This window comes from Penaeus monodon, chromosome 7 (genome assembly GCF_015228065.2).
Source record: "Penaeus monodon isolate SGIC_2016 chromosome 7, NSTDA_Pmon_1, whole genome shotgun sequence".
Lineage (NCBI taxonomy): Eukaryota > Metazoa > Arthropoda > Malacostraca > Decapoda > Penaeidae > Penaeus > Penaeus monodon.
In genome coordinates this window covers 34,599,185-34,619,125 of record NC_051392.1, presented here as the reverse complement: position 1 = coordinate 34,619,125, position 19,941 = coordinate 34,599,185, and the positions used below count along the sequence as shown (strand labels likewise).

At 44.4% G+C, this 19,941-nt stretch overlaps 1 protein-coding gene and 1 pseudogene across 1 annotated transcript in view; both read right to left on the bottom strand.

Moving 5' to 3' along the window:
- Nucleotides 1-3,333: 3,333 nt before the first annotated feature.
- On the bottom strand, nt 3,334-7,723 carry LOC119575609 (annotated as a pseudogene).
- An 8,415-nt stretch (nt 7,724-16,138) lies between these two features.
- LOC119575224 (neuronal pentraxin-1-like) overlaps nt 16,139-19,941 on the bottom strand; it is a 9,848-nt gene continuing 6,045 nt past the window's right edge. The window contains exons 4-6 of the mRNA XM_037922725.1: nt 17,717-17,940; nt 17,245-17,410; nt 16,139-16,868 (exon numbers count right to left, since the gene is read on the bottom strand). Of these exons, the coding sequence (XP_037778653.1) occupies nt 17,318-17,410; nt 17,717-17,940 (317 nt within the window). The 3' untranslated portion in view covers nt 16,139-16,868; nt 17,245-17,317. The remainder of the gene's footprint in view (nt 16,869-17,244; nt 17,411-17,716; nt 17,941-19,941) is intronic.

Genomic DNA, 19,941 nt, shown 5'->3' with positions numbered 1-19,941 from the left:
CTTTTTGTTACCGCGTAGGGTCCACAACCTTTGAAAAAAGGCATTGTAGCATGCATTGTAAGATTGTTTTCCTTTTTGTTCCAATGAATTGTGCCATATAGAAAAGGAACTGTTTCAATATTTTATTAAAGAGCAAAACTACATATAATTTCTACAGTTCTACAAAGTAATTATTCAGTGTACGGTATCCTCTTTAAACTATTTAACTGATGATTTGAGATAAGAAAAACTTCCCTGTGATTAGAATCTTCAGGCAGATGTTTCAAATTTGTTTCCCAATCCAGTTTCTTTACAAGATAGTATGGCTTTCTGTCACTCCTTGCTCAATAACACATGCTCTGCCACTTCAGCACACTGAGTTCAAGTTTTTTTAGCATATATTTTACTGATTAAAACATAATTGGTATTTAATAGATAATGTTGGTGATTTATAAGCAGTGGAAATCGTGGGGTAAGTCAGCTGTTTTGTCTGGAGAAGGGCAAAGCTATCAAGACTGATATATCAAATAGAATTCTGACATTTTTATGTATACTGGAATTGGCCATATATGGCATCTAATTGTTTTGATCATATATTCAGTCAACTAGAGAAAAATGTCAATTTTCAATTATTCTCTAAGCAGCTTAATCAAATATTGATTTTTAAAACATTATTATTATTGTAAAGAAAAGGTATGAATGAGAATTAATATCTTTTCAATACAGATGTATTTAACTAGTTTTGAATATATTTCTGATGAAGATGTATTCAGAACCAAATAAATTCATCTCTTTGTATTATGAAGATGTTCATTCTCATTCATACCTTTTTTACAAATGGTTGAAACATGATAGGTGTTCATTCCTTATTATTATTATTATTATTTGACAAATTGGTCTGAAGGTTTGGATGTGTCTGTGTGATTTTGGCACCATCAAAGGATTCAGAAGCTAACAGGTGAAGTTTTCTAGCTTATTGGTTGTAAGCTTCATCTGTGGTTAGGAGTATGTACACTATCAAAATTTGCCAAATTATATATAATGGTAAGTTTTCTGTACGTTACAATCTAACTTGCAGAATCATTGGCGATGCCTGGGTGCGCAGTATGTATTATAACACTATTAGCAGGGGATGTCTTGAACTGAATTTATGGTGTAAAATTACTGCTCACTGGTTTGTTAGCAAATTTGAAGAGTGAAATTGTTAGTTACTAAAGAAAAAAAAAAAAAAAAAAAGACCAAGGGTTCAGTGTTGTTCTTTAAAATAATAACTGAGAATTATGTTTTGATGTTAGATTTATATTCATACCTATTATGTTTCGATGTATGGCAACTAACCAATATTAGCAATAGTTGATTTGGAAACATCTGTATGTAATATTCATATTTTTTACTCACAAACTTTGTTTCTAGCTGTTGTTGAATATCACTCTATTGTAAATATTTTTCAGTTCTGGGTGACTTTTTTCATATTGCATACATTTTTTGAGAATTATTAGCTTCTTTAAGCGGTTTTATTAACAGCACAGTATTCAGTGGATGAGAATCATTTTTATACATAGTGTATATATAAAAATTATTTGTTTCAGACATTCACAGCTTCCACTGTTCAGGGATAATAAAATGAATAAATATGTGCATTTACAGCTGCCGTTGTGTTTAGTGGAAAACCAATATGGTTTTGTGTTTGTGTCACCATATTGTCTGTTGAGATGTATGCGATTATGAGATTGGTCGATGCTGTCAAATTATGAAATTTTTGGTGGTATCTAAGTGTGTAGATATATAAATTTCATTGTAGTGGATGTGTGAGATATCCATTAAATTAGTGAAGCCAGTAATTTACAGAGATGAATCCGCAAGCACTTGGAGAACTTGTGTCCTTTGATCCGTGTTATATGGGTTGTGTAATTGTTACACAAGAAATTAGTGGGTGTTTTGGTTCTTTTATGTGTTCCTGTAGAAATGTAGAGTCAACTTGGTGATATTTACAAATTATTGGAATTAGTTTTTGTTAGAAGCTAGTTATAAATGAAATATAGACTATCATTGACCTATTAATGTATGTTGAATTAATTCGTCTTCGGGAAAAAAATATGGAACAGAAAACAACAGAATTCATAGTATATTTAAGTTAGCTTTGTTGGCCTTTGGGGGTTCTTTTGCCTGTGAGTACATTCTCCAACTATTTTGATTGGATATGCATTTATTTATTTATTCATTAGGTATTATTAATTTTTTTTTATTAGTATTATTTGTTTAGTCTCACGTGTCCCCCCCTCTTTCTCTCTCTCGCTCAGCTTTCTCTCTCTCTCTCCATTTGCTTTCTCTCTTGCTCGCTCTTTCTCTCGTCTACTTCTTTCCTCTCGCTCGCCTCTCTTTCTCTCTCCCGCTCTTGTCTCTCTGTTCTCTCTCGCTCATCATTTCTCTCTCTCCTCGTCTTTCTCGCTCCCATGCTCTTCTCTTTCTCTCGACGAGCGTTATATCTTTCTGCTCTCTCTCCCCTCTTTCTCTTTCTCTCTCTTTCGCGTCTTTCTCTCTCTCTCTCTTCTCTCCTCTCTCTTCTCTCTCTCGTCTCCCTCTCTCTCTGCCTCTTCGTTTTCTCTCTCTCCTTATCTCTCCGGTCTCTTTCTCCTCTTCTTCTCTCGGGGTCTTTTTCCCTTCTCTTCTCGTCTCTGTCGTCTTTCCACAGAGATCTTCTCTCGTGTGCGTACTTTCTCTTCTCGTCTCTCTTTCTTCTCTCTCCCTCTTCACTCATCGTTCTCTCTCTCTCTCTTCTCTATCCTCTCTCGGTCTTTTTCCTACGTTCTCTCTCTTCTCCTCTTTCTCTCTCTCCTCTCTCTTTTTCTCGTTCTCTCTCTCTTTCCTCGTCGTCTTTCTCCTCTCTCAGGGTCTTGTGTCATTCTTCTTTTCTCGTGCTCTCTCTTTCTTCTCCTTTCTCTTTCTCTCGTCGCTCTATTGACTCTCTCTCTCTTTCGCTCTCTCTCCTCTCTCTTCTTTTCGCTCGTCTCTCGTGAAAGTCTTAATCTTTTCTCTCTCTCTGTTCCTCTCTCTCTCTCTCTCTCATCCTCTCTCTCTCTCATCTCTTCTCTCTCTCTCTCTCTCTCTCGTCTCGCGCTGCTGGTCGATCCGGCTGCTCTTCTCTTTCTCTCTCGTCTTCGGGCCCTCTCGTCTTGGTCTTTTCTCTCGCTCTCTCTGTTCCTCCGCTCTTGGTCTCGTGCGGGCCGTGCTTTCGCTCCTCTCGTTCGTTCTTTCTCTCGGTGGCTCGTCGTCGCGGTAGTCTTTCTCGGCTCGTCAAGTTCTTCTCGTTTCACTCGTCCGTCTCCATCTTGTGAGGCATCTTTCCATCTCATCTCATAGCTCCTGTTCCCTATCTCTCTCTTTCTCTCTCTCTCTCGCTCTCTTTCTCTCTCTCTCCACCTCTTTCTCTCTCTCCTCTCTTCTCTCGCTCTCTCCCTCTTTCTCTCTCCTCCTCTTTCCTCTCCTCAGGTCTCTCTTTCCCTGTCCCTCGTTCCTTTTCTCTTCGTCTCTCTCGTCTCTCTCTTCTCTTCTTCTCTTTCTTCTCTCTCCGAGTTCTTTCATCCTCTCTCATCTTCTTTGTCTCTCTCTCCTCTTTCTCTCTCTCTTCTCTTTCTCGTCTCTATCGGCTCTCTCTCTCCTCTCCTCCTCTCTCGTCTTCGTCACTCTCCTCTCTCTCTGCTCTGTATCTCTCGCTTCTCTCTCTCTCTATCTTTCTTTCTCTCTCTCTCCCTCCCGCCTCTCTCTCTCTCTCTTCTCCCTCCCCCTCTCTCTCTCTCTCTCTCCTCCCTCCCTCCCTCTCTCTCTCTCTCTCTCTCTCATCTCGGGGTCTCTGCAATGTCTTCTCTCTCCTCTCTCTCGTCTCCATCATTCTCGTCATCTCTCGGTCTCTCTCTCTCTCGTCCCCCCCTCTCTATATCGTCTCTCCCTTCCCCCTCTCTCTCGTCCTCCCCCTCTCTCTCTCCCTCTCTCTCTCTCATCTCTCAGACTCTCTTCTCGCCATCGTCTCTCTCTCGCGATCCTCATCTCTCTCTCTCTCGTCCCTCTCTCTCTCTCTCTCCCTCCCCCCCCCCCCCTCTCTCGCTCTCTCCCTCTCTCTCTCTTCCCTCCCTCGCCTCCCTCTCCTTCTCCGTCTCCCTCCCTCCCTCCCGCCCTCCCCTCCTCTCTCTCTCCCTCCCTCCCTCCTCCCTCGTCCTTCTCATCTCACCCTCCCTCCCTCCTCCCTCTCCTCTCTCTCTCTTCTCCTCCCTCCCTCCCTCTCTTCTCTCTCTCCCTTCCCTCCCTCCTCGCCTCCCTTCTCTCTCTCCCTCCCTCCCTCCCTCCCTCTCCTTCTCTCTCTCCCTCCCTCCCTCCCTCCCTCCCCTCCCTCCTCCCTGCCCTCCCTCTCCTCTCTCCTCTCCCTCCCTTCGCCTCCCTCCCTCTCCTTCCTTCTCTCCTCCCTCCCTCCCCCCTCATCCTTCTCATCCTCTCCCGCCCTCCATCTCTCTCTCGTCTCTCTCTTCTCTCCTCCCCCTCTTCTTCTCTCTCGCTCACTCCCCCTCTGTCTCTCTCTCTCCCTCACATGCCCCTCTGCTCTCTCCTTCCACCTCCCCCCTCCCCCTCTCTCTCTCTCTCTCTCCCTCCCCCCTCGTGCTCATCTCTCTCGCTCTCTCCCCCTCCGCTCGTCTTCTCTCTCTCTCCCCCCTCGTCTCTCTCTCTCTCTCTCTTCTCTCTCTCTCTCATTCTCTCTCTCTCTCTCTCTCTCTCTCTCTATCGTCCTGTAGAACCTCTCTCCTCTCGTCTCTCTCTCCCGTCCCTCTCTCCTACCTCTCTCCCCTCTCTCTCTCTCTCTTCCCTCCCCCCCCCCTCTCTCTCTCATCTCTCTCTCCCTCCCCCTCCCTCCCTCCCTCCCTCTCCTTCCTCTCTCTCCCTCCTCCCTCCCTCTCTCCTTCTCTCTCTCCCTCCCTCCCTCCCTCCCTCTCCTTCTCTCTCTCCTCCCTCGTGCTCCCCCTCCCGCGTCCTTCTCTCTCTCCCTCCCTCCCTCCCTCCTCTACCTCCCTCTCCTTGCTCTCATCTCTCTCCTCCCTCCCTCCCTTCTACCTCCCTCCCTTCCCCCTCCCTCTGGTCTCTCTCGTCTTCCCCCTCATCCCACTCTCTCCCCTCCCTTGCCCTCTCCTTCTCCCCTCCCTCCTTCCCTCTCCCTGTCTCTCCCGCTCGGTCTTCCTCTCTCTCCTCCCTCCCGTCCTACTCCGTCCCTCTCTCCCTCCCTCCATCCCTCCTCCTTCTGTCCTCTCCCCCCCTTCTCTCTCCTCTCCCTCCCTCTCCCTTTCTCTCTCCTCTCTCTCCCACTTCTCTCCCCTCCCGTCCCTCTCCACCGCCCTTGTTCTCCCCTCCTTGCCTGTCCTCCCCTCTCTCTCCCTCGGTCCCTCCTCCCTCTCACTCCCTCCCTCTCGCTCTCTCTTAACTTCCCTCCCTCGTCCCTCTCTCGTCTCTCTCTCTCTCTCTCTCTCTCTCTCTGGCAGTCTGTCTCTCTCTCTCCCGCCGTGCTCTCGTGTCTTCTCTCTCGTGTCTCTCCTTCCCGTCTCCTCCTTCCTCTCTCTCTCTCCAGTCCTGTCCCTCTCCTCCCGTCTCTCGTCTTTCTCTCTCTCTTCTCCTCCTCATCTTTCTCTCATCAGTCTTATGCTGCTCTCGGTCTTTCTCTCTCGGCAGCTCTTTTTCTCTCTCTCTGGTCTCCTCTACATGTCTTCTCGCGTGCCGTCTGTTCCGTGCTCTCGTGCGTGCTGTGTGCTCTCTCTGCATGGTGCTTTCTCTCTCTTTCTCACGTCGGGTGCGGGGGCGGGGTCGTATTGGTCGCGGCGTCGTCGGGGGTCTTGGCGTGGGTGCTTGGTCTCTGGTGCGTCTCTTTCTCTCGAGGGCTCGTCGGGGTTCTTTCTCGGTCGGTCCGGGAGGTGGCTCTGGTGTGTCGGGGTGTGCTGTTTCGTGCTGCTCGGGGGGGGGGTCTTTCGTCTACTCACGTCTTTCTCTCTCCTCTTTCTCTCTCTCTTTCTCTCAGTCTCTTTCTCTCTCTCTTTTCTCTCTCGGTTTCTTTCTCTCTCTCTCTCGGTTTCTTTCTCTCTCTCTCTCTTCATCGTCTCTCTCCTCGCTCTCCTCTCTCCCTCATGTGCGTCTTTCTGCTTCTCTCCTCTCTCTCCTCTCCATCTCTCTCTCTTTCTGTCTCTCTCGTCGCTCTTTCTCTCTCTCGGTCGTGTGTGCTCCTGCGTCTCGTCTTTCTCTCTCTCGTGCTCTCTCTCGTGCTGTCGCTGCGTCTCATCTCTCTCTCGTGCGTCTCTCTCTCTCGTGCGCTGTCGTCTCCTTCCCTCCCCTCCTCTCTCTCATCTCTCTGCCTCTCCCTCCACCTCGCTCATCTCTCTCTCCACTCTCTACTCCGCAGATCTCTCCTCTCCTCGGGGTGCTCACTCTCTCGTGTGCTTCCCTACATGTCTCCTCCTCCTCCTCCTCGCTCTCTCTCTCTCTCTGCTCCTTCCCCGCGCGTCGTGCGCGCCCTCGGCGTGCTCTCGTGTTCTTCTCCTTCCTCTTCCATCTGTCCTCTCTCTCTCTGCTCTCTCTCTCATCTCCTTCTCCTTTCCCTCTCTGCGTCGTCTCTCTCTTTCGGTCTCTCTCATCACTCTCGTCTCTCTTCTCTCCTCTCTCGCTACTCTCTCTCTCTCTCATCCTTCCTTCTCTCTCTCGTTGCTCTCTCCTCTTCTCTCGTCTCGTCGTCGAAGGCGGGTGGGGGCGTGACGTCGAACAATCTCTCTGACTCTCGGGGGGCGGGATCGATCAGGATCAGGGAAAAAACGGACGGGTCGGGGGGGGTGGGGGGGTGCGGGGGGAGTCTCCTTATCTCTCTTATGTGTCTCCCTCCTCTCTCTCTCTCTCTCTCTCTCGCTCTTTCTCTCTCTCTTCTCTCCTCTTTCTCCTTCCTCTCTCTCTCCTTCTCCGTCCCTCACTCTCTCCTTCTCCGTCCCTCTCTCTTTCCTTCTCCTTCCCCTTCTCTCTCCTTCTCCTTCCCCCCTCTCCTTCCCCCTCTCTCTCCTTCTCCTTCCGCTCTCTCTCTCCTTCTCCTTCCCTCGTCTCTCTCCTAGAATGTAAATCTCTCTCACTCATTCTCTTCCTCTCTCTCTCCTTCTCCTTCCCTCTCTCTGTCTCCTTCTCCCTCCCTCTCTCGTCTCCTTCTCCTTCCCTCCCTCTCTCCTTCTCCTTCCCTCCCCTCGCTCTCCTTCCCTCCTCTCTCTCCTTCCCTCCCTCTCTCTCCTTCCTCCTTCCTCCCTCTCTCCTTCTCCTTCCCTCCCGCTCTCTCTCCCTCCCTCTCTCTCCTTCCCTCCCTCTCTCTCCTTCTCCTTCCCTCCCTCTCTCTCCTTCCTTCTCTCTCTCCCTCTCTCCTTCTTCTCTCTCCCTCTCTCTGTCCCTCTTCCTTATCTCTCTCCCCTCTCTCCCTTATCTCTCTCCCTCTCTCCTTCTCTCTCCCTCTCTCCTTATCTCTCTCCCTCTCTCCTTATCTCTCTCCCTCTCTCCTTATCTCTCTCCCTCTCTCCTTATCTCTCTCCCTCTCTCCTTATCTCTCTCCCTCTCTCCTTCTCTCTCTCCCGCTCCCCTCCTCTCTCTCTCCCCTCTCCTTCTCTCTCTCCCGTCTCTCCTTCTCTCTCTCCCTTCTCTCATCCCCTCTCTCCTTCTCTCTCTCCACTCTCAAATCCTTCTCTCTCTCCCTCTCCCTCTCTCCTTCTCTCTCTCCCTCTCTGCCTTGTCTCTCTCTCCCTCTCTCCTTGTCTCGTCTCTCCCTCTCTCCTTCTCTCTCTCCCTCTCTCCTTCTGCTTCTCCCTCTCTCCTTCTCTCTCTCCCTCTCTCCTTCTCTTTCTCCCTCTCTCCTTCTCTCTCTCCCTCTCTCCTTCTCTCTCTCCCTCTCTCTCTCCCTACCTCCCTTTCCCTCTCTCTCCCTACCTCCCTCTCCCTCTCTCTCCCTACCTCCCTCTCCCCCTCTCCCTCTCTCAAACTCTTTCTCTCCTTCCCCCCCTCTCTCTCTCTCTCAATCTCTTTCTCTCTATAGATGTTGGATAATTCTATTTCTGTTACAGGTGTGGAATAATTCTATTTCTATTACCAGTGGCCACGTTGGCTGGGTGTTTCCACGTGGATCCAATGGTCCCAAATAAAAACCACCCGCTCAGCGAAGGCGAGGTCACATTTTTATACTGACCTCGTTTGACGGGAGTTCGCGCTAAGCTACCACCGCGCTAGGGTCAGCCCTCTCCTCCCTCCAGTTGGGCGACCGTGGACCTCCGCGCGGCCCCATAACCGTATCGCTAAACAGGCGTGTTCTTATACTGCGTGGTGTCCAACCTCAGAAATAAGAGTCAAGCCGTTAACAGTATACACTACGCCTCTGTTCACCATTGTCCTAAGGATGATAACGTTACAAGTGGTGGCAGCGAGGGCGTTGCAATCCTTTTGGCGATGCAACACGGCACAACCACCCCCGCAGAAAATCCCGTTCGAACCGCTTCAAGACATGGCTAAGAAAAAAAACAACACGTAAGTACACGTTTGGGCCCCTTGCTTATTTCTTTTCCCTTCTTCTCCCATACATGTGTTTAAGCCGTTGTTTTTTGTTGGTTTATAGGTGCTAATGACAGCAAATGGCACGTTCTCCACATTCTTCACCTCAGATCGTAGTTTCCGTGCGATCGAGTATGTGATCAATAAACATGAATATCGTTCGTCAGTGTAAGTAATTAATTAGCTTCTCTCGTTTTTTAGAGATTTATATTGTTTTCATCTGCAACGAAATTTACAACGCGTTCGTGATTTTATCTTATCACGAATACCATTTCATTTATCCTCGTTCTAACCCTCGCCCCCCGAACTGACCGTCCGCTTTTTCTTTCTTTGCGGTCACTTTGGATTAGAAAAGGTTAATTTCCTGTCTTGACCTGACCTCACTTCTTCTTTTTTCCGTCGGTGGCGGCGTGGGTAGGTCGAACATATCATTGTTACATTGCTTTTTTTGGTGACACGTTCTATCGGCGGCTAAGAAGCGAAAGCAAGTAACAAATTGTTATTATTTGGATATAGCGTAGGATCTGTCCCCCATATCATAGTCCAGGATGCCCGATATTGCCTCCGGGGTTGCGTAAACGCCTAATAGATCTCGCTCCGTCGTTCGAGAGTAAGTTGATTCCTTCGTTCGGCTCCCTTTGAGTCGGTGTGCCGCGATTACGTCCGTTAATTTTAATTTAGGATAGGGTTTTAAGCTAGAATCATTATTAGCTTATTAATCCACCTTTCTCACCCTCTTGAAGTCGCTTGCATGGTTTGGGTACCCCCAAGGTTTGTGTGGATTCGTAAAATTCATATTCCTCGGGAATTTTGCGAGCGCCCATTACAGAATAACGGCAGAAGAGAGCATGGTTATTATATTCCTGCTCGGAGTCGCCTTCAGTCATATACGGCCATTTTGGTTAGGACCCCCCGTTATTGAAGTTTATTGAAGTCGGACGTGCAAAGCTAGACATGTCCTCGCAAGTTCAGATTTCTGACCCGATAAGATTTTGCTTTGATCAAAATTTTGGCGAATATTTTTTTTTATGTCACCATTCATTCATGCGTACATTCTGTCGCATATCTTAAATGTTGAATTCAATGTGGTATTGAAATACTCGTAAATAGCTAGCATTGCAATTTACTTCAGTTTTTGTTATAGGAACGTTAATATTCGTGTTGATGATCCTTCTCTGTGTGAGGTACACTCGCTTTCCCTCCATTAACGCTAGCTTTCCACCAACACGCATACACACACACCTTCACCTCACTCACTACCGCAAGGACAAAAGACACTGACCTTTTTCATTAATAAGGCTGGTTGCTGTCCGAGTGCCGGCGTAAAGATTTATGATTATCTCTTTAGCCCGCAATTTTGTCTGTCGTGACGAGTGGTTTCGTACATAAAGTACAAGGTTACATATATTTCCTTATCTTGTGTGACGACTATGGTTCAAATAGATCTTCGCGGATCGCCGATGTCGTTCCCTTTCTATTTCTCATATCTTCAGAGATGGTTGGTATTTCAAATAGGTCTATGCCGGACCGCTAGTAGGGGCTGACATACTCCCTCTCTATTTTATTCTTTTAACCTTTGTTGGAAATAAAACAAAAAAATGAAAAAAAAAAAGGGGAGGGGAGCTAAAATAAGTTAAAAACCACATAAAAACCGAAATTGTTTATGAATAACCGGCTAGTGGAGATTACCACCCGTCTTCTCTTTGGCCTTCTTTTTCTCTTACTCTGTCCCTTACGTTATTAATCGGCTCCCGACTTTTATATTGCAGTCGGACCGACACGGCCCAAGGAGGACCCTTATGATCTGTAAGAGGGCGACGTCATCGAAGATCGCCATAGGCCCACGGACCCGGATTTGTCGTAGAAAAGGTGTTGCCTGGCCATACTCTCACCCGTAGTCCAGAGAACCAGCACCTTTGCCGCAGGTATCCAGTCGCCCCAGAATGCTGTGCCTGGCGGACGCATGCAGATCCGGATCAACTTCCGGAGCTCGTAGCCAGGTATAAGCCGCCCCGAGATGCCGCCCCTGCCCCGACGCCCGTATATCCGGACGAAGATTTACGAGACGTGTGGACGCGAACAGACCTGGACGAGATCTGTGAGACGTTGGACGAGACGCCCGCCGAGTTAGTCCTGTGCCAGGACTAGAGGAGGTCAAGACGAATCTGAAGTCGAGGAGGACCTGTGCGAGTCTTCGAGGACGTGTGGTAAATCTGAGGACGAGCAGATTACGCCGGGACCAGGAGGATGAGGACAACATGGACGAGCAGCCACGAAGTTGAACCAGGACACGCACGAGACGAGACGAACCACCAAGTTAGGTCACACCATTGAAAGCGCCTCGGGCGAGGCGCGATAGGTGGCCCGAGCATATAAGAATTTTGTGGATTAATTCTATTTCCCTGTTTACAGGATGTGGAAAATTCTATTTTCTATTCCCATGTCCACTTGGCTGTTTTCCCGTGGATCCATGCCCAAATAAGAACACCCGCTCACGAGGGCGAGGTACAACAAAATTTTATATCTGACCTCGTTGACCGGAGTTCGCGCTAAGCTACACCGCGCTAAGTCAGCCCTCGCATCCCTCCACGTGGGCTGACCGTGACCTCAGCGCGGCCCCATAACCCGTATAACAAACATGTCGTGTTCGTATACTGCGTGTGGTCCAAACTCTCAGAAATAAAGAGTCAAGCCGAACATACCATTCATCAATCCCCTGCAAGCCAATGTAATTGGGTTCTATACCCGTTACACTCTCCCTCTCTCTCCGGGCTAGTACAGTGGCAACTGTCGCCTGGAGGTTACTGCTGTGGCTGGGCACCATCGAGCGTCAAGGACTCTCTTTTTCCGCCGAATCAGCAGCAGCTGACACACGTGAGCAAAATCAAACAGACAGTATGTCGCACCTAGAATATAACAAATGGAATCAAAACCAAACTTTAAACTAAACTAAACTCTCTCTCTCCCTCTCTCCTTCCCTCTCTCTCTTTCTCTCCATCTCTCTCTTTCTCTCCCTCTCCTCCTTCCCTCTCTCTCTTTTCTCTCCCTCTCTCCTTCCCTCTCTCTCTTTCTCTCCCTCTCGCCTTCCCTCTCTCTCTTTCTCGTCCCTCTCGATCTCCTTCCTCTCTCTGTCTTTCTCTCTCCCTCTCTCCTTCCCTCTCTCTCTTTTCTCTCCTCTCTTCTTCCCTCTCTCTCTTTCTCTCCCTCTCTCTCTTTCTCTCCCTCTCTCCTTCCCTCTCTCTCTTTCTCTCCCTCTCCCCCCCTCTCTCTCCCTCCGTCCCTCACCCCCCCCTCTCTCTCCCTCTGTCCCTCTCCCCCCCTCTCTCTCGCCCTCCGTCCCTCTCCCCCCTCTCTCTCTCCTCCGTCCCCTCTCCACCCCCTCTCGTCTCTCTTCCCTCCGTCCCTTTCTCCCCTCCCCCCCTCTCTCTTTCCCTCCGTCCCTCTCCCCCCCTCTCTCTCTCCCTCCGTCCCTCTCCTCCCCTTTCTCTCTCTCCCTGCCGTCTCCTCTCTCCCCCGTCTCTCTCTCCCTCTTCCGGATCCTCTCTCCCCCTCCTCTCTCCCTCCGTCCCCTCTCCCTCTCTACTCTCCCTCCCGTCCCGCGCTCCCCCTCTCACCTCTCCCTCCCCCCCTCTCTCCCTCCGTCCCTCTCCCCCCCCTCTCTCTCCCTCCGTCCCTCCCCCCTCTCTCTCTCCCTCCGTCCCTCTCTCTCTCTCTCTCTCTCTCTCTCTCTCTCTCTCTCTCTCCCTCCCTCCCTCGAGTCTTGACGTTCATGGGCCTTTCAATTTTGCATTATTTCGATAGTCAAGCAGAAATTGCACTTATCTATAGAAGCTGGACAGCACACTCCTTCGCATAGCTAACTGAACATCACACACAGAGCCTCACCCTTGTCACTTTTGCTCTCTGAATACTATTTTTCCATTCTATTAGTTCTTGAATTTTTTTAACTGTTGCATCCAACACACTTCCTTTTCCTATTCTGTTTCCTACCTTCTTGTATAAGTTGGTGTGGTAGAAAGCAGTGGTGGCGATGGTGAATGATTTAATCACTGGTAGTGGTGGTCATGGCAACATAGATATTGGTTGTGGTGATGGTGAATGTGGAGAAACATATAAAACTCTAGATGATCCCATGGGCACCTCTACTTTATCAAGAAGATCAAGAGACTTCTTATTTGTATAAATGGCTCAAAATAATACCTCTTTCGAAGGAACACAAATGCCAATCAGGCCTACATTAGTACAGGTACTACTATTTCTATCAATATTGCTTTCACTGAGTATAATATTCATTATGGCCATAACAATAAAACACTAATAACAAAATTACAAGAAATACCTGGAGCGAATTCCTTCAAGGCACCACATATGGTAGCAATCCCTCTTCAGCTTTTTTTCATACGAAGTGACTATATAATGAGAAGTCTATTGAGGCGTTTTACGAGTGGTCTGGTCTGGGGGAGCGCCCTATGCCTAGTCTGCCAGAAACTCTCTCCTTCCGTGAAGACGTGGAGGATTCTTTGCTTCTGGGCGGTGGTCGCAGGGGGTACAGCTCCATGCATTAGACACTATGGTGACTGATTCGGTAATGGGGTAACAGTCCCAGATGCAGAGGAATTCCATCAGCTTTTCGATGAATGATATGCTTCTCTTTGCCCACAGTGCAGTGCTGTCCATATTAATTTTGAAGCGTTTTGTGTAGATAAATACGGTTAATCTTCGAGGAACTTGGAAGACGCGCATGTAAACAATTCCCGTGTAAAAATAATACACTTAAATATGTAAATTGCGACATTTGTTTTAACAAAATCATATTAATTTATATGTATATGATTATTAATTGTTGTGCAGTTGAGTACTTTTTTCTTTAGTAGACTATAGACCTGGGCCGGGATACTCAAAACTACCCGTACAAGGTCGAGGACGTTGTAAGCGCTTTACTACATCGTACCTTCCGACCTCCTTACTACACTGTAATCCACCTATACTAAAAGGCACATTGGATGGCCTGTGTTTGCATTGTAAGTTAATTCCATTGACTACCAAGAGAGGGCAGATCGTTAGTCGATTGACCAATCAGCAGTCAGCCTGATGGACATAACAACCAATGGAAAGCCATGGCTGTCTAATTGCCACGCCTCCGACGGTCACTAACACAATGGAAGGCCCATCGACTGTATTCCCGAGTGATCTCATCTTAATTTCAATGATGATAAAGCGTACGTGCAAAAAAAAAAAAAAAAAAAAAAAAGCATATATCACGCATATGGGGCGAGGTTGGTTGTAGGTGGGGGGGGGGGGGGATAGCTAAGCATCGGAGGTTTATGTCTCTGTTCTTAGGTATACAAACTAGTGTAAGTGTAGTGAAATGTGTCTGCTTTGTTTGAGTGTATTATGTGTGAGAGCTTATTCCAATCACGAATGGTGCGTGAAAAGTATGTGTGAGAATCTGTATTAACGTGAGATGTTACGTATTTCAGGTCGTGAGCGTTTCGTGTGTTTGTTATATTTGCGTGGTGTAAGTAATCTTGTTTGTTTATGTCAGTTTGATTGTTTGTGATTTTGAACAAGGCTGTTAATCTGTGTGCTTGTCTTGTGAGGGTGTCCATGTTAATTGTTGTTTAATAAATGTTGTAATGCCAGGAGTTTTAGTGTAATTGAACCTGGCTGCTGCGTTTTTTTTTTTTTTTTCTAATTCCCTAATATTTGTCTGTGTGTGCAATACAATACTCCAGTGATGGACGGACAAGTGTATTGTAGGCTATGTGTTTAGTGTCTTGTGTACAACCGTGAAGATTTCTCCTCAGGAAACATAGTGCTCTGTTCGCTTTATGTTGTATGTTGTCTGTGTGTGTGTTAAACTTTGTGTGATTCTTACGTACTTATAAGATGAAATGTTGGGTAACTGTTGAGAGGGGATTGAATATAGAAATTTTATAGGCGCTTGGTAACGAGTGAAATTTATGATTTTGCATTTGTCTGGCCGAAAGTTCATTGGCCATGCGGCTTCCCATTTGCTCGAGGGAGTCTAGGTTACAGTCGGCAGGTGTCTAAATTTGTCGATAGATGAGGCTGTTGTCAGCAAAAAATAATATACAATTAGGAGTGGATAGTGGGGGTGATATTTTCAAAGATTCAACCATGTGTTGTAAAATAAATTAACAATGATGGATTTCCCAGAATAGAAAATGATAATACGAACCAGCAACCATCTTCAGGCAAAAAATAAAAATATAATATACATTATTATTTCCTATACTTTTAACAATGCACTTATGAAGTCTCACATATGGCTTATTATTATTATTATTATTATTATTATTATTATTATTATTATTATTATCATTATTATCATCATCATCATATATATATTATATATATATATATATTTTTTTTTTCTTTTTTAACCATCAGGCAAAACATTATAATTTCATGCGAGAGTAAATTGTAAACATGCATACGGAAGAGTCACTGATCATCGGAATAATAATTCTTGAAAGGATTTTTAGTTGGACATTTGCCATCAAAGATTATTGTAAAACAAATCTGAGAAATCTGTGATATCGCAATAAAAGCTTATCTTCTCATAGAAACTAATTATTCCCTATAATAGTATCTCTCATGCTGCAATGCTCGGTCATGAAGATGAGCAGCCACCAAAACATTGTTTGTCGTCTGTCAGCTCAATTTACATTCAACTTATATTTGATTCGAGATAACGATAATGCATGGAAAACAAAGAAAATACTAGACCATTGAAATTCCCAGGTATTAAATATGGAATCGGCATGTTATTGTAAAAAAAGAAAAGAAAAAAAAAGGCTTCGGTCGACTAAGTAATCGGGAAATAAACCGTTATATATCCGATGTGAGATACATTGTAAATTGTTTTGAGTATCCGGCCCTGGGGCGGGATACTCAAAACAATTTAAAATGTTGTATATCACATCGGAGCAGTTACAATGTTGTAACTCCTCCTCGAAACAAAAATAGCAGCCATAGGAAGGGAAAAGTATAATTAAATGAAATGAAGGTCCTGCCGATGGATTCTTAAAAGTTTATTTCCTCGGTTGACTCTAGGATAAGTTAGGGGACACATGCGAAGACTATGGATTGGTGGGTTTATTATTATGATTTCATGTAAAAATTTTACCGGATCTCTGCATATATTGGAACTTGCCTGACTGGTCCTTTGCTCATACTTGATGAGTAGCCCTTCTATAGACTTTTCCCCATGTCAATTCGCCAATTAGCAGGAAGTTGAGAGTAATAGAAAGGTAAACATTTCCGCAGACTTATCGGTGAAAGAACGGTCGTGTGACCGCCCCTTTACGCGTGCTTACGGGCAAGGTCTATATACTTACATAGACCTTGATTACGGGAGTATATACCGTGCGAATTAAGTATAGGTTGTGAGAGTCACGATTCCTGCAAATCTCACATATACAGAAGTACCCACAAAGCTGTTTTGAAATTTTAAATCGGTCTTGAGAAGTAAGAACGTTTGTATGGTCAAATAAAATAAAAACATGAAAATAAGAACGTTTGTATGGCCAAATGAAAACACAAAAACACGTAAAACATATATTAGACATACACGAGCTTCGACCCTTGGCTACAAATACAAGTAATCTAATTAGATACATATATACCAAACATTTGTTAAATAAATACATAAATAAGGTAAGGGTTGAGGTTACCGAGAGCGACGCACAGAGATAGAGGGAAATGGACTCTGCCATCCTATAGAGCATGATAAATCAAGTAATAAACAACACAGGTTCTTAATGTGGCGTTTTTTATCAGTTGGTTTTGGGACTTCAAGTTTCTAGAGTGTGCGTCGGTCTCGGTAACAAATGCCGAATGTCTGTCTCAAATATATTACACAGTAGCATTTCTCGTTCAGTTATATTCGAAAACTCTTATTTCAAACTACATTCCTATGCGTACAGCCTGCATTAAATTTCAAGTAGGTGGGGCCCTTTTTTTTCTCTCTAAAACGCTACTGTAAGAATACATCATTACCTTTTAAAAACAAATGACAAATCAATACCATCAAAGTTTCGTTTTTATTTCTTAAAATATAATCATTACCATACAATTCTCTCTTCTTCTTCTTCTTTTTCCTTCCTTTAAGACTTAGCGCGACCCTGACAAAGGTCTTGTAGAGTAGCCTCCAGGACTCCCCCATATCCTCTCCTTGGGGTATCCTGCCAACCTATGACGTCACCTCCATGCTCGGGCATGCACTTGCTCGCGACCAATTCCACTGCCAGGCGGTTCAACCAAGAGTCTGGTTGCTGATGGGAAAGGAAGAAGAGAAAATGGGGAAATAATGGAGATTCATGGGGTTTTAGGATAAAACGGTGGGCGACTGAGATATACAAGAAGATATGGAATATAGATAATTTCTGTAACTTTTGAAGTTGAGGTCCAACGCAACCGGCTTTGAATAACTATTTTTGTTAGGTATGGATTTTGCGTCAATTTGTGGTAGATTTGTGTATCTTTGGCAGAGCTTGGTATAGAGCCTAAACAAACAAATATCTTTAAAGAACGAAGCACTACATAAAAACATTCTCTACTAGTAAAAAAAATGGTGCCTTGTGCAAATACTTTTTATACTGCACATTACACTGTAACATATTCCATCACAATGAACTTCTACTCACTCACCTCGATTGCGCTCGTGTCCAGGAACAGCAGCGTGACCCAAGCACTGAAACCTGTTGTAGCATTGTCTTCCTGATTAGCCAAGTCGTTCTTTGCGGTCGTGTTGGGTCGTGGTGAGGTCGTAGCCTGAAAAAGCTCGACCTCCGCCTTTCACCAGCATCCCTTGAGACTATGGAGAGAGAGAGAGAGAGGAAAAATATGTTGGGTGAGAGAGAGAGAATGAATGAAGGTTCAGAGGTGGTGAAATGGGGGGAAAATGAAGGAAAGAGAAGAAAGAAAGAGATAGAGGGGGGGAGAAGTAAAGGCAAAATAATGATTAGTTTCCATACCATCTCTCCACCCAAAGATATCGAGAGAATAGCCAACAAACACTCCTAAAAGAACAAATTACAAAACCTTAAATTCACATATTCGAAAAAAAACAATCACAAATTGCCAATCTCTAACAACTCACACAAGGTCGTACCAGACTTACCAACAACTGTCTGCCACTTTCCAACAGCACGCCGTCAACATAGGCACCCCATGTTCCCGTGGCACCGTGCCATGAAACCAAGATGTGGTGCCATTCTCCAGCATTTAAGCCTTGGTGAACTTTCGCGGTGAAAATAGCCACGTCGTTGATTTGCAGTGAGAGAAACTGTGACCTCGATTTTTCCGTTAATGAGGCTGTTAGGCGTGTCTTGTCTGTATCGTTAGCTGCCGGTTGAAGAGGTCATTGTGGGTTACAGGATAATTTTGGATGCGTTGAAGTTTGGTTCTATGTGTTGCAAAAATGGGTGAGTTCGATCTTGATTTATATGTTGCACAAATGGGTGAGTTCGGTCTTGATTTTGGAAAGAAATGAGCAATTTGCGAAAGTTGTATGGATTTAATTAATGATGCATTATAAAGAGAATGAGGATAAAAGAGTGACAGTAATAATGATAATGAGGATGATGATTAAGATGACGATGATGATGCTGAGGAGGAGGTGGAAAATAATAATAATAATAATAATAATAATAATAATAATAATAATGATAATAATAATGATAATAACAATAATAATAATAATACATGACGTTGATAACAACCCTTCACCAGTATTACAAAATATATCAAAGACCTTGACATCTCTTAATTCCCAAATCTGATCATGCAGAGGTTGCAAACCATGATGCAACAGGGAGACGACATAATTATATTCTCAACGCGTCTGAGAGGGAAACGGTTGTATCAAGAATAACATTGCACATTGGTGTCAATGTCTTTTGCAAATGATTCTTGCAGAACTGGTTGAATGATTTTGTTGTTATTGTGTATAGTGGTCTGTGTTTTTGTTGTGTTTGTATTATTTGTGTTTTTGGAAGAAAGGAGATTATGAAAGGAGAAGAAGAGGAAGAAAAGAAAAAGAAGACAGAGAAGAAGAAAAAGAAGAAGAAAAAAAAAAAAGAGATCAGACAAAAAACCCGATTTTAACACAATTTACTTTTAAAAAAACGAACAAATGTATCACACATTCACCAAATAAGAATACTGACCTCACTCCGTCTCGAAAATAAAATGCAATATTCATAAAGTCGCCACTAAATATCATCTAAAATTCTGTCAACATCGAGCATGCAACTCACAATAACCCCGTTATGGAGAACGACAGAGGACGGGAAATTCCACAAAATAACAGAGTTATTTCGAATGTATTCATCACATTTCTCTCTATATTGTGTCTAATTCTGAAAGAAATGGAAACGTAATAAAATGAACTTCATGGCAATGTTAATAACGAAACCGTCCTATCTTGAAATAACCCCGTTATGTTGAAAAATATCGAAGGAAAAAAAAAAAGAACGTAATATATAATAGATTTTCTGGAATTGCTAATAATTAAATCGGTCTTTCTCGTTAATTATTATCGCAATGAATTTTGTAACTACGCGCACTGTATCTAAAAAGACAGCCATACTGATGAAACAGTTACGTTGTGTGTGAGATGTATATTTAGTAAAGATAAGAGTGGATGATGTAATATGTACTTCAGTCGCTTAAGTTACGAATAAAGTTTGCACTTAAACTGTGTATTCTGTTAATGGCAAACGCTTGATAATTACAGGTGTTCACTTTTTTTATGTGCAATGTCTCTTTTTCATATTTTAAAAAATATCTGTACGTGGTAAACTTTGCAACGTATTTTCTATTATATCTATAAAAGGTCGTTTCGTGTTGAAAATCCTATAATACAACCAGAAAACGTATTTATTTGTGAACTAATAGAAGCCACACGAATATTTCCTATAACGAATTAACATATTTTTATATGAGATTTTAGCCTACATATCGCAGAATATAGATGCTATGAACCGTTGCTATAAAGTATATTAATAGCGTTACTTAGCATCATTGTCGTCACTGATAATATTAGTATCACTAACATTATCAGCATTATTGCCATTATGATAATAATTATTTATGTTGTCTTCATAATTATACAGTCAGTACCACAATGAATATTCTACCACAGTCATTTTTATCATTAACACTCTAAATGTAGTATTATCATCATCATCATCATCATGTAATTTAAGTCTCCCGAGATACAATAAGTCTCAGTATTAGCAACTATCCAACAGCTTTTAATATGTCTTTTTATCTATACTCTGGAGTTCGTTTGGCTGTTTAGAAGATGAAAACACTCACACACACACACACACACACACACAC